A 14,951-nucleotide genomic window follows, 5' to 3' on the forward strand; every position below is an offset into this window, starting at 1 on the left:
TGGAATTGAAAATTGGTACAGTCAGTATGGAAAATAGTATGGAGTTTTCTCAAAAAAATTAAAAATGGATATACCTTTTTACCCAGCAATTGCACTTCTGGGTATTTATCCAAAGAAAACTAAAACAATAATTCATAAAGATCTATGCACTCCAATATTCATGGCAGCACAATTTGCAATTGCCAAGATATGGAAACAACCTAAATGCCCATCAACAGACGATTAGATAAAGAAGCTATGGTTCATATATACAATGGACTATTACTCAGCCATTAAAAAAAAAATGAAATCCTACCATTTGCAACGACATGGATGGACGTAGAGGTTGTTATGTTGAATGAAATAAGACAGACACAGATAAATACTATGTGATTTCACTTATATGCAAAATCTAAGGAACAAAAAGAACAAACTAATCAAAAATCGACTCACGAATATAGAGGACAATCTGGCGATGCAATTAGTTGAGTTGTTCACAGAGATGGGAGCACAGCAGAGGGAATGCAGTTAGCATTAATATGATGGCTAAGTGGAGGACCAGAGGAGAGGGGGAGCAACTGGGGGAATTGTTCTATGAACAATATAGATGTCTAACCAATGTACTGTATACTTGAAACTATTTTAAATAAATAAAATTTTTAAAGTTATAAAAAAAGAAAATTAATAAAAATAAAAGAAAAGAAAAATAGAAGAAATAAAAGAGTTCAAAACTCAAAGCCCAAGAATAGTAAACAATGGAATTCCACAAAGAAAAATGAGAGAGGGTCCAGCAGCATCCATCACTGGGCCTTATAAAAAAGCGGGGGGCGGGGATGATTGAATAAACATGAAATAGGTGCAGGAATGACAAATAGATCAGAGCTGAGGTGGACGCTGTGATGAGTTCAGTGGGGCAGTAAAGGTCCGATCAGTGTGAGGTCCCTTGAGTCAAAGGGAACTACAGCGCCCATGCCAGCTGCCTCTTCTGAATTTGGATCTTCTGCACCTGGCTCTCTGTGGGTTCTTCATTCTTGTTGCTTCTCCTTCATTGGCAGAATCTGGCCGTTCTTTTAAACTGTTTTTTTTCTTTACTGCATTGGATTCCAAGTTTGTTGACCATGTCCCACAGTAAACATGCCTTTTCCTTTGTAAAAAGCCTGAGAGCACATGCAAACACACAACACACACATATGTGCACACACACAACTAAACAAAGAGAATCATTACCAGTGATTACCATGCATGTACTCACAGGAAGGAATGAGGCTTAACTCTTCTATATTGACCAAATCTGTGGACGACATTAGGAGGATAGATACCACTGCCCCCATTATTTGGGTGAAAATATTAACATTTAGAATAAGTTGATTGTCTCTTTAAATTCAAACAGCTAATACTATATGGTAGATCCAAATTCAGAACTGTTACTAATCTCCAAATTTTGTATTTAGTATTATTTGGGAAAGTCTTTTACTATTTTATCACTTAAAATTCCCACTAGTTTTGTATATTGTGGATTTCTTTTAGTAATTTGTGAATTTATTCTCTTTGTTCATATTTTTAATGGATGTTCATTCATTAAGCTGTCTTGACATTGATAACATATATCACTCATTTCTCTTGGATCTATTGATTTCTGCTATTTTATTAGTTATCCTGGGCATCATGGTGACATAACTAGGTTTGGAATGCTGCCAGAACCAAGGACTCTTTCTCCTCATCACAGACACTCAAACACCTGTCTCTAAGCCACTAGATATTTTCCCCTCAGTTACAGGTATTTCTACTGTCTCTGTTTTTTGAACTGAGTTCTTTACATTTCTTTAAATGCTGGACAGGAATTTAGTCATATAATCGGGTACATAATTAGCTTAGTACAATCGGACTTATGAAAAATCGGAAACACCATATAGAATTCCACTGAAATTCAATTACTCAGTTTTCAAAAATTATAAACAAAAAGCTAAATGAAAACAGTAAATATACAAATATAGGACAGAAAATGGTCATATTAAAATGGAGTGCCAAGTTTACCTGTCCATGGGAGATCTACTCACCAGAATTTAAGAACTATTTTTATATTCTTTATGAAAAAGGTGATCGATGTTGACTTCTTGCCTTCTATCATACTTTTCCTAGTTCTTGTAATGAGGGTGAGAATAACATGGCCCCAGGAGGCCACGCTGTGCCCGCATGCGAGTGCACATGTGTGTGTGCATGTGTCTGTGTGTGAGTGTCTGTGTCTGTGCTGTGTTGCGTGGGGAATGAGCAGTTCTCAAAACAGCAGTGTCTGAGATCATATACTCCAGAATGTGACCCTTGAAAGAGAGAGGTAAGAATGTTAAGCCACACGTGAAATAAGAAGGGGAATTTTTCCTATTCACAAGATTCCATAGAAACAACTCTACCTCTTGTTCATTCTCCTGGACACACTGGCTCCATTTTGAGACTTGAATATCTGAAACAAGTTCATCCTCAGGGCCTTTGCACTGGCTCTTTCCCCTGCAGGACACACACTTCTACAAATAAACTTGTGTCTCCTGCTTTCTCTTTGTGAGGTCTCTGCTCAAATGTCATCTTGTTTTTGGGTCTTCCTAAACTCCCATTAAAAATAACACTCTATTCAACTCTTTTATACATGCTTTTTTCCTATAAAGTAATGCAATTGTAACATTTTCATCATATTACTAATGTCCATTTATGTAAAAAATAATCTTTTTTTATTTGTAGCTGTGATCATCATCACATGTTATCAAGCAATGATACACGAATTTTGAAATTTCTTCTTCAGGGATTTTCAGAGGAACCAGAACTGCAGCCTCTCATATTTGGCTTCTTCCTCTCCATGTATCTGATCACTGTGTTTGGAAACCTGCTCATCATCCTGGCCGTCAGCTCAGACTCCCGCCTCCACACACCCATGTACTTCTTCCTCTGCAACCTGTCCTTGGTGGACATCTGTTTCACCTCCAGCACCGTCCCAAAGATGCTGGTGAACATCCAGACTCAGAGCAAAGTTATCACCTATAAAGGCTGCATCGCACAAATGTATTTTTCCACATTCTTTGGTTTGTTGGATGACTTCCTCCTGACTGTGATGGCCTATGACCGCTTTGTAGCCATCTGTCATCCCCTGCACTACACGGTTATCATGAACCCCAGGTTCTGTGGACTGCTGCTTCTGATGTCCTGGATCATTGGTGCCCTGAGTACCCTATTACACAGTTTATTGGTGTTGAGGCTGTCCTTCAGCACAGACGTAGAAATTCCCCAATATTTCTGTGAAATTAATCAGGTAATCAAACTTGCCTGTTCTGACACTTTTCTTAATGACATAGTGATGTATGTTGGAACTGTGCTGCTGGGTGGTGGTCCTTTGGCTGGGATCCTTTACTCTTACTGTAAGATCGCTTCCTCCATATGCAGAATCTCATCAGCTCAAGGGAAGTATAAAGCATTTTCTACCTGTGTGTCTCACCTCTCAGTTGTCTCTTTATTTTACTTTACAGTACTAGGAGTGTACTTCAGCTCTGCTGCTACTCACAACTCACAATCAAGTGCAATAGCCTCAGTGCTGTACAGCCTGGTCACACCCATGCTGAATCCCTTCATCTATAGTCTTAGGAACAAAGACATAAAGGGGGCTCTAAAAAAATTCTTTGGAATGGCAGGAATAAGAATAATAAAATAGTCATGAGTACTGTCTTTGAATATCAGAACATATGCCAAAAATTTTAAAACAGCAGATTGTTATAATAATCTTGTTTTATTTCCATCAGTTAGCTAATGCAGCATAACAAATTATCCTAATGCAATGATTTTTATTAAAAAAGATCATATGATAAAAGTTGTTCTGATTTCTTCTCAGATACTCATGAGCCTGCATCAGCTGGGAATCTCTACATTGTGCATCTCTGGCTCATCCATAATGTTGTGTGAGGCTGTAATGTACACCTGTCTTGAACCAAATTATAATCCTTTATTTATATATGTAGTTTAATCTTCTAGTTAACAAAAAAATTAGTTTACAAAAAGTGATTTGTCACTGTTTGATATCCATATAAGACACATTGCTTTCCACCCAATGATATTTCTGCCTCCCCCTGTTAAAGTGTGACTCAGCTACCTGTGCTCTACATCCTACCTTGAGCCAGGCAACATTTGATGTTTTTTCCTGCACGTATTTAAAATTTAAAATTTACTGAATTAAAGAGAACTTACAAAATGAGAGTACATATTGCATGTATCCATTTATAAGTAATTCAGGAAAGTGTACAATAACTTTAATTGCACTGTTATATAATTGTGAAAAACTGATTCTCCCTGAGTCTCAGGTCTTTATTTTTTATGTTAATGTGAGCTAATAATAATTTTGATGAATGTGGTACAGGATAACTGAATTCTATGGAAATACTTTTTTGAGACCAAGAGCTCTTTCATGAGTTAGTAGTTTGTTTGTGTATATATGTATTTGTATATTATTTTTAAGAAATAAACACACGCACTTGCATATATGTACACACGTAGACTCAATAATTTCATTTTTTATGTTGAAAGGAAATTTTAGAGAACACTGAAGAGGATAGAAGTAAAAGTAATGATAGGTTGGTTAACATGAAAATTTTAAAATATAGAAATTAGAGAAAAAGATTGAAAGCAGAATTGTTGCCTTGAATTTAATAATGAATTGTTTTCCTATCTGAATGTCCAAAGATCTCAAAGTCAGAATCACATTTACATTTATGCAACAGGGAATTCTCTGTACCAGCTAATGGGGCAAACTCATCAAAATGACCTTAATTTTTTTCCTCTGCATGGGGGTGTGGGTGGAGGTTTACATAAAATGTCCTTAACGTGGGGAAGCAAAATGAATGTACTGAGATGCTTAACATCAGTTTCCTCCAAAAACAATTATTGGATAAATGTCTGTATAACATTGCTATTGCTGCTGCAACAAATTACCACTCTAGGAATTTAAAAGAAATGTATACACCTATAATTCTGGAGGTCAGAAGCCTGAAGCAAGTCTCACTGGACTAAAATCATCATGTCTGCAGGGCTGGTTCCTTTTGGAGGGTCCAAGAGAGAATCTGTGTCCTCTCCTATTTCAGTTTCTGTGGTCGAAAGCATTCCTTGGCTCACAACTTTCTCCTTCCCCAAAGCCAGCAGTGTAGCATCTTCCAGTCTCCTCTGATTCCAATCTTCTTTCTTCCTCATCCACATTCTAGGACGATGATGATGACATTAGTCTCACCTGCAAAATCATGGCCAGTATTCTTAGAATCGGCTGATTAGCAAACTTATTCCATCTGCTACCTTCTTCCTCCCTTGCTACGAAAAAATAGCATGAGTTTCTGGGGATTATGTTGTGGATATCTTTCTGAGGCTTTTGTTCAGCCTACTATAAAATTTTCTTAGTAATATGTTATTAGGTGTCACTCAGGGCTCTTAGACAAAAGAATCGAATGAGTTACTTTTCCAGAAGTATACTATATGATGTCACTCATTAATCTTTATATAAAATAATTGAGCAATAAATTCATAATAACCTCTATTCCTACACGCAAAAATGACTCCAGGTTCTGAAGACTTAAAACTACCTACACTTGACTCTAACTCAGAACCACAGCCTTGCTATTCACAGAATGGTCATTAGTCCAGGACCTGCGACATCAGAATCACCTGGCATATTGTTTGATTATCAGACTCTCTTGGCCCAACAGGATGTGCATTTGAACTAGAATCCTGAGTGACTCATATGAACACTGATTTTGGAGAAATGCTGGTCCAGACTAGGTTTTCTCACCTTCTCAATTAGACATAATTATTTGTGTTGGATGTTGTAGATGTTTAGTAACCTTCCTAGACATTGTCAAATAGCCCAGGGGCAACATCATCTCTGGCTGGGAAACACTGACCCAGAGTTTAAAAACTGGAAGCGTCCTGAGAGATTCTAATCAAGACCTATCCTTCACTCAGTTTGTAATGTGCGGTAGATCAATAAACTCTTTCAAGTCCCATTTCTGCAAAGGGGAATGAAGTTCACAATAATACTACCTCATAGAATGTACTTTTTGAAAAACTTAAATCAGACAAAGTCTATAAAGTGCTAAACTCAGATTACATGGCCTAAAAATATTAAAATGTACCTCTCATAATTAACAAATATTCTAGAATGAGGCCCTAAATGATAGCTCTTACCTTGTGATATAAGTACAAAATTCATAATTATCTTAACAAATGAGTCAGGAACCCAGAGTGTGGTGCCCAGGATTGCATATCAAAAGGAACCCCACTTTTCTCTTGTTGAAGAGGAAATAGCAATTCTCTGGAGACATCAGGGCTGAGTCCCATCACAATTCAGTGCTTTACAGATCCATGGGACCTAGTTCTGATTGATTTCTTAGTCTCAGACTTTGGAGAAAACATAAAGTCAGGGTTGAAATAAGGTGGTGGAAGGTTAGAGTTCAGGGAGATCAAGGACACAAAGTCTTAAAAACTAAATTCACTTGACTTCTAACCTGGTCTCTTGGGTCAGAGAATCATTAGGAAAAAAAATCCTTTATGTTTATTCCAGAGGCCCAGAGGGAAATCATATGCTTAGAGGTTGGAATAACAGGAGGGAGATGCCTGATGAGCAGATAGAGAGAGTGGTAATACCTCCTCTATGCAGTCCCTCGGCGTGTACAGTGTTGGTGGACAGGATACGGTTGTTGCTTTTGACTCTTAAGCTGGCTCAGAACCGATGCTTCACTCCCTCCTGTTGTCTTGCTTGGAACAGAGCTTCAGTCTCCATCATGAACCATCCAGGTAGCAATTCAGACTTCCAGACAGAGTCCTCCCTCTCAGAGACCCAATCTAGGTGAGTCTGATAGCCCAGGAGGTAATTCAGGAGAGGGTCAGAGAGGATGGAACCTGAGAACTCTTACCCGAGTCACATAAGAGCTCAGTCAGCTCAGCCCAGAGACAAGAGATCACTGTGTTATATTTTTGGTTGAGTAACTAATTTATTATTAATTTATTTAATATTTTAATAAGCATGTATCTGCAATACAAGGATTATAGTTGACGATTAAGTCATGAGAATGAGAGTCTAGTTGGGTGAAAATGTGAAGTCAGATCTGTAGAATGAGTGAGATACATAAAATGGTTGCAGTAAAATGAAAACGTATCTGAGGAGTTTTGCTGATCAGAGAATGGGAAATAGAGTGTCAGATGTGGAGGGCGGTGCAGTGGAGTGAGAGTGTTTGCATTAAATTTCTAATGAGCTATATTTGAGCATGTCTTGTATTCATTGAAAAGATCCAGATGAGTAGATATAGAAACTAACTTGCAAGAGCTATTCATGAGAGCTCTTGCAGCATCTTCACTTATGCTGGTTATTCACATAAAAGTTAATTATGTAATGAGTCTAAAAAGGAATATTAAATAGATTTACCGTAAATTATTTCATTACTGGATAGACTGCATATATTTTGGGTTTGTTGCTCATTTACATTCTCTATCAAACCAATCAATAAGAATATTCTCTCACACTCAGCCTTTTTCCCAAGTGGTCATGTCATTAGTTAATTTCTACATGTAGATTTCAACTTTCTCCCATTTCAATTTTATTATTAGTTTCAAGTATACAGTATATTGGTTAGACATTTATATAGTTACGAAACAATCCCCCTGATTATTCCATCTTCTCTCTGGCTCTACACATAGCCACTACCTTACTGCTGTCTGCATTCCCTGTGCTATGATCCCTATCCCCATGAACCTCTATCAACTACTAATTTCTACTCTTTTAACACATCACCCCTTTCTCCTAGTCCCCCCACTCCCTCCCCTCTGGCCGTCACCAGATTGTCCTCTATATTTGTAGGTCTGTTTTCGACCCACAAATATATTTGTTTTCTGTTTCTTAGCCTCCGTGTATCAGTGAAATCATATGGTACTTATCTTTTTCTCTGTCTGACTTATTTCACTCAGCATAATCACCTCTAGGTCCATCCATGTCGTTACAAATAATAGGATTTCATTTTTCATTATGGCTGAGTAATATTTCATTGTATATATGGACCATAACTTCTTCATCCAATCATCTGTTGGTAGGCATTTAGATTGCTTCCATATCTTGGCTATTGTAAATAGTACTGCCTATACTTTTAATAAAAAAATCTGTCATACACTCGGGGACTATAAATTGAGGACTGACCCACTTCTAGGCAAAGAGTATATGGTGCTGAGAAACAAATTATTTATAATCTGTAATGGAGACATTTAAGTCACCTGTTTTACCCTAAATCTCGTTGCCACAAAGTCATCGCAGTCAGACCACATTTACATTTACGCAGTGATGACTTCCCTGTTCCAGTTGATGGGTCAGAATATCTCCAACTCGATTTAAAATTTCTTTTCTACTTCATGTGGGTTTCCAATGTAAAATTCCCTTACGTAATGGAAGCTAATGAATGAATACAGAAGCTTCAACTCAGGGCCAAAAGTAAATTTTTAAAAATAAATGTCTGTATTACATTTACATGTCTGCTGTAAAATATTCCTGTATTAGTTGTTTAAAACCAACAAATATATGCTCTCACAGGTCAGAATGTTAGAAGCTTGAATTATCTCATGGGTGAATATCAAGATGTCTGCATGGCTGTGTTTCTTCTAAAGTCTCAGGGGAGAATCTGTTTTCTTTCCAATTCCAGTTTGCATTCTGGCCGCCTGCATTTCGAAGCTCACACATCTCCTTTTTCTTCAAAGTGAGCAGTGTATCATTTTCTTCGTTTCTCCTCTTCTTCTTCTAGAGGAGCATTGTGGTTAGTCCCACCTGAATGATCTTGGCTCATCTTCTGCCTTAAAGTCAGTTGATTAGCAACCCTGTTCCATCTGTTACCCTAATTCTTTTTGCTGTAAAATAGCATATTTAAAGGCACTGGGGATAGGATATGGACATCGTTTGGAGCTTTTTAATACTCCCACTACAAAGTCTACTTCAAAACTGTATTATTATGTATCACTCAAGAACCCTTATATAAAAGAAACACAGAATTTATCATTTATCACAGCCTCCGGAATTCATTCAAAATAACATGCAAATTAATTTTTTCATTCAGAATATCTAAAATGACCTACTCCTGACTCTAACACAGTACCTCAATTTTGCTGCTCAAACAGTGGTCCACAGACTTGGACCTGCAGCATCACCACCACCTGGAGCTTGTTAGAAATGCTGAGTTTGAGCCAAACAGGGCCTCTGCGTTTCCCGGAAGATCCTTGTTGATTCATAGGCACATTCAAGAACTGCTTGTTTAGACTAGGTTTTCTTACCTTTCACTGTTGACATTAAGGGTGGATAATAATTTTCAGTGTTTAGCAGTATCCCTTTAGATGCCAAATATCCCAGGGGCAAAATCTTTTCTGGTTGAGAAACACAGCCTGGAAGCAATCTGTTAATATTTTAATCACCGCCCAATAAATACTCTGATATTAACTTTGTGCACATCACTAACTCTTCTGTTCCAACCCAAGGCCTTTGCACTGGCCATTCCCTCTGCGGAGTACACAGTTGCCCACATAACCTGGCATGTCCCTCCCTTATTCATTAAGGGCTCTGTTCAAATGTCATCCAGTTGGCAGGTTTTGTCTAAATACCCATGAAAAGTAGAACACACTAGTCACTATTCTTTTGATAGGCTTTTCTTTTTTTCATACCATCTGTCACCATCTAAAATGTTATATATTTTTATTATTGCCTATATATTTTTTCTCCATCATTGACTTGTACAGACTTTTGATTTTCAGCACTCTAATATTCACAACCTAAACTGTGACAAAAACATAGTCAGCAAACAATTAATATTCATGAAATACATGAAGAATGTCTCATTTAAAATGTAGAATACGTAAACCCCTTTAAAAATGCAGATTGGGACAAAAATTCCTAATCTGAAATGGCCCAGGAAACCCCAAACATATTGAAATTAATTTCTGGACTGCAAAATAGAAACTCTAGCATTAGACCTATGTGAGTAATGCCAGGTTGTATGAAAATTACTCATGTTATTTTCCTTGTTTTTGGAAGTCACTTCCACCACATGGAACCAGAGAATCTTACAAGAGGTTCAGAATTTCTTCTGGGACTTTCAGAGGAATCAGAACAGCAGCCCCTCATATTTGGGCTCTTCCTCTCCATGTATTTGATCGCCATGGTTGGAAACCTGCTCATCATCCTGGCCGTCAGCTCAGACTCCCACCTCCACACACCCATGTACTTCTTCCTCTGCAACCTGTCCTTGGTGGACATCTGTTTCACCTCCACCAACATCCCAAAGATGCTAATGAATATCCTGACACAGAGAAAAGTCATCACCTATGAAGACTGCATCACACAGATGTATTTTCTTCTACTCTTTGCAGTGTTGGGTGTCTTCCTCCTGACTGTAATGGCCTATGACTAGTTTGTGGCCATCTGTCACCCCCTGTACTACACAGTCATCATGAATCTCTTGCTCCATGAACTACTGGTTCTAGTGTCCTGGATCATAAGTGCCCTGTGTTCCTTGTTGCGAAGCTTAATTGTGTTGCAACTGTACCTCCATACAGACTTGGAAATTCCCCACTTTTTCTGTGAATTCAATCAGATGTCCAACTTCCCTGTTCTGACACCTTTCTTAATGACACACAATGTTGTATTTTGCAGTTGGCTGCTGGCTGTGGTTTCCTGGATGATATCCTTTATTCTTACTCTAAGATAGTATCTTCCATATGTGGAATGTCATCAGCTCAGGGGAAGTGTAAGTATTTTCTACCTCTCAGTTGTCTTCTTATTTTACTGTATGGGCCTAGGAGTGTACCTCAGCTCTGTTGCTACCAACAGCTCACAGTCAAGTGCAGTAGCCTCAGTGATGTACATTGTGGTCACACCGATGCTGAACCCCTTCATCTACAGCCAGAGGCATAAAGACATAAAGGGGGCTCTGAAGAGATTCTTTGGGATGGCAGCTATAAAAGGGACAATCGTCCTGAGGCTGAAAAAGTGCCCTTGATTCCTGACTTCAACCATCACAACCAGAAATCGATCCTTCAATCAAATTGTGGTTGTAGATCATCCTCCTTTTATTTATGTACTAGAATTTCCTTTCATGGAGTTTGACTTCTATATACAATTTATACAACCACTTTATTAAATTTTCTAGTTTGTTATATAGACAGTTTTTCTTTCTGTCCATTTTCCTGCCTTCACAAAGTTTTTTCCAAACTTCATCAGAAATATTTGGAAATTCCTGGATTTCTGAAGAATAATTTTTTCTCAAATGATGTATATCAGTATAGGTAATTTGTTCTTGTTTAACAAATAGAATAGTCATATTACTTATGTAGCAAAAAAACTACATTTGGCTACTAAGACTGTTCGTATAATTTCATTGCAGGAAAACCCAAAACTGCACTTTTCACTTTTGTGTCCCTTAATCTTTCTACACTCTTCTCAATAATGTAGACTTCATCATTGTTCCCTTTAAATCATAGCCCGTTGATAGTGGGGCTATAGGTGAAGAAGGCCTGAGGCATTGGCTGGGCCCCTACTGCTTCTTACTCAGACCAGACCCAAGGTTGTGATTGAACCAGTCCTTGTGGTTCTTATTATATTTGCAACAACCACCAGGGAACTATGAAAAAGCAAGGTTTATTACTTACAGTTCCTGATAAAGCCATGGAATTAATATCCTCAGAAAAAATATTTTTAATACAAAATAAGTTCGTAAGTTAGTTTACACTACCAGCCACTAGTAGAAAGTCACATGGCTTCCTGCTAACCATTATAGAAAGTGCTCAGACCAGGACCAAATAGTTAGACTGCTGGAAGGACAAGTTAACAAGATAGCAGAGATAATAATAGTGAAGGAGGGTCTGATACAAGGACACACATGTTATGAGTGAGCCTCAGCTGTTTTTACCCTATAGCTTATAACTGCACATAAGTTTCATTCCTTTAATACAGTTTTTTCCTGCTTTTTCTTTCCCTTGAACTCAAGTTAGATTTACCCAGATAAAGACATGATGACCTATTTATTTGCTTCCCCCTTCCCTGATCTTGTTCTCAATATGCCTACTCCTTAAATCATCAAGTTTTAGGATATAATTAACTAAGCTTCAGGTTTATAATCCTAAGGACAAATAGATGTCGATTGGACTTTAGACTAAATATAATATCTTGGCTTCAGATGTGTTTCAGCCCCAGGTCCATCAAGGCAGAGCTACAATCCTACAAGCCAAGGATCAAGGCTGCAAAATGGCACCATGGCTGATATCAGGACCAGACACCCGGACTCAATGATTAATTACCTCAACCGCTCCTTGCTATTTCCTTGCCTCCTCTCCAGGCAGCCAGAGAAACACATCAAGGCTGAGAACAAAAATAGATGACTTTGGTCATCCGCTCTTAGTCATCCAATCAGTAGCACCCAAAACCTAGACTCCTTTACTAACCATGACTACTGTTTTTTCCCTAAATAATCTATACTCCTGAGATGGCGGGGAGGGGGCGAGGTGGGCAGGCCTTTGAGTGCTAGCTTGCCTGTGTCTCTGGGAATTGCAATTTTCCAATAAATAAATGCTTATTCTATTTGGCCCAACTCCTGTGTCAAGTCTTGACTGAGTGAAGCAGGCAACACGAACCTCCGGACTCATTTGTCCTCCAGTTTCAACAGCATGCAATGAGTAACAGCACAAGACATATAGCTTCCACTCCTGTACACTATGACAACCTACTGACTCGCATTGTTAAGACATTTTCAGCCCACAAAGCCAACAAGCACCCCACCAAAATCTCACCAAAACCAGACAAGGCAATGCCAGGAGGGAAGTGGATGACTAGTAGATAAAAATTAACTGCTTACCTAATCAAAGACCAATCAACGAACCCACGACTCCAAACCCCTTACTCGGGATTACTCACGAGCTTTCCTCTATAAGACTTCTTGTCTGTAAGCCATCAGGGAGTTCAGACTTTTGAGCACTGGCTTTCCTGCTCTCCTGGCTGGCACCATTTTCAATAAAATAGCCAATATTTCTTCAACACAAAGCCGAATGGCAGTTCTCATTGACTTGCTGCACAAACAGGTGGCCGCAAACTCTCTTTCGGCTAGTTCAGGTTTACTGGAGGGTACATAGCACACCCAGGGCCATACAGAAAGGTCTGGTGGGGGAGAAAGAGATAGGAGTAGGGAGAGAGAGAGAGAGAGAGAGAGAGAGAGTGAGCGAATAGACTGAGGGCACTGCCTTTACTAGAGTCCAATGGCAGCATTGCTAGGATTTTGTGGATTTGTATTTTATTGTCAAACTTAAAACATGAATGGAATAAGGGTGTGAGAAGTGAAAAGCAGGGTCACTCCTGTGGTCAGTTATATAGGTTTTCAGAGCTTTCAAAATGAAGACGTTCCTTGGTTGGGCGGCCTGTGTACTTATCTAGTAACTGTGTTGTATAACTGGTGATTAAGACTAACTGGAACTTTAAGCAAATGTAATCAGTCAGAAAGGTCTATAAGATGAGCTAGGCTAATGGAATCTATGTAATCACGAGAACCCTCCTGGAAGCTCTGTTTATAATAGAGCTCTATGGTTTTAACTTCTTTTTCCCTTCTATAAATACCCCTCCATCCTGGCACCCAAGCCAGAGTGTGCACGTGGCTTGCCATGTCTATATGCACTGGGTTGCAAACTCTTCTTCTCAAATAAATCCTATTTGGTGATGAAACATCTAGTCGATGTTATTTTTCAGTCGATATTTTGGGGGCTCGTCTGAGATTTCAGAGAAGAACAATGAGATGGTGTCAGGGCAGGCGAGCCACCAGGTGCAGGTGCCTCACATGAAGCCACTTGGGCTAAAGGCTTGCTCTCCAATTAGGAAGCTTAGAGTGAGTCTCCTTGAATCGAGTTTCTGCTTTTTGCATTTTGAAGTTCTCTGCACTTTATTGGGGAATTGTTCAGGGGATTTATTTTTGTGTGGGCATAGGTTAGCAAGGGCTTGTCTGTTTGTCCCTCTGTTGTCTGTGAGTACTCAATTTGACACATTGACCTGACTTCTTTGGAAACGGGTTGTCCTTTGAGACAAAAATGGCTTTTGCCTAAATATCCTTTGGGTCAGAGGTTATTTCTATTGAAATTAGTCAGTTTGGCCCAGTGTTAGACTGCCGTCTCAGAGAGAGAAGTGCCACCCAGCTCAGCCTCTAACTGGGCTCCCTGAGGTCAGTTATTTTTCTAGAACTGGCTCTTAGCCTTCAGCCTGGTCCTCTGTGAAAAGACTTCTCTAGATTGAGGCTGGCTGGTGTCTGACCTGCAGGTTGCTCAAGCTCTTCTAAATTGTCATAGGCCCTCTAATCTAGAGGAAAGTCTCTGAAAAATGAAATCATAGCGATCTAAATATTCTATACCATCTCTCTTTTGCCACAGATGCTGGCCTACTAATAGTTTAAAACCACCAGCAATGTTCATGCACATATTTAGCTAAATGGGCAGATATGACTAAAAGTGATTCAGAAAATCAATGGCCACTCTGGGTAACTTTTGAGATTCCCAAGCTTTATTTTCTTAAAACTGTATTGGACAATAATAGCACTAAAATAAGTAAAAACTGAGTGGAATGCCAATTTTGAATGATATTTTGAGGCTTCCAAACGAGACTAAAAATTAGAGGTTGCCTTTTTCTGAAATAAAGTCTTAAAATTAACAGAGGCTACTAAAATTTTAAAAAAACAATGGTGTCTGAAGCCACGTGTTCTCCCTCTGCAGCGCTGTCCCGCCCTTCCCCCTCTCCTCCATCGTCTCAGGATCCACCGCCAGGGCCACCCTATTCTTCTACACAGACTTTGCCTCAGATTTTCGATCTTGCCCAAGTGCATCTCTCCAACCTCTATGCCTCACACTCCACCTTCGACGCCATTTTGCCTCCACTCCTGCCTTCCTTACCTTCAGTTCTGACT

At 38.9% G+C, this 14,951-nt stretch overlaps 1 protein-coding gene and 1 pseudogene across 1 annotated transcript; both read left to right on the forward strand.

Annotated features, from left to right (window-relative positions):
* The first annotated feature begins 2,725 nt into the window (after positions 1–2,725).
* On the forward strand, positions 2,726–3,670 carry LOC107195275 (olfactory receptor 7A10-like). The gene has a single exon (XM_015593449.1). It carries the CDS (start codon positions 2,726–2,728, stop codon positions 3,668–3,670), a length of 945 nt encoding a protein of 314 aa, XP_015448935.1.
* A 6,397-nt stretch (positions 3,671–10,067) lies between these two features.
* Positions 10,068–11,018, forward strand: LOC102883841 (annotated as a pseudogene).
* The last annotated feature ends 3,933 nt before the right edge of the window (positions 11,019–14,951 follow it).

The sequence above is a fragment of the Pteropus alecto genome, unplaced genomic scaffold (genome assembly GCF_000325575.1).
Source record: "Pteropus alecto unplaced genomic scaffold, ASM32557v1 scaffold837, whole genome shotgun sequence".
Taxonomy (NCBI): domain Eukaryota; kingdom Metazoa; phylum Chordata; class Mammalia; order Chiroptera; family Pteropodidae; genus Pteropus; species Pteropus alecto.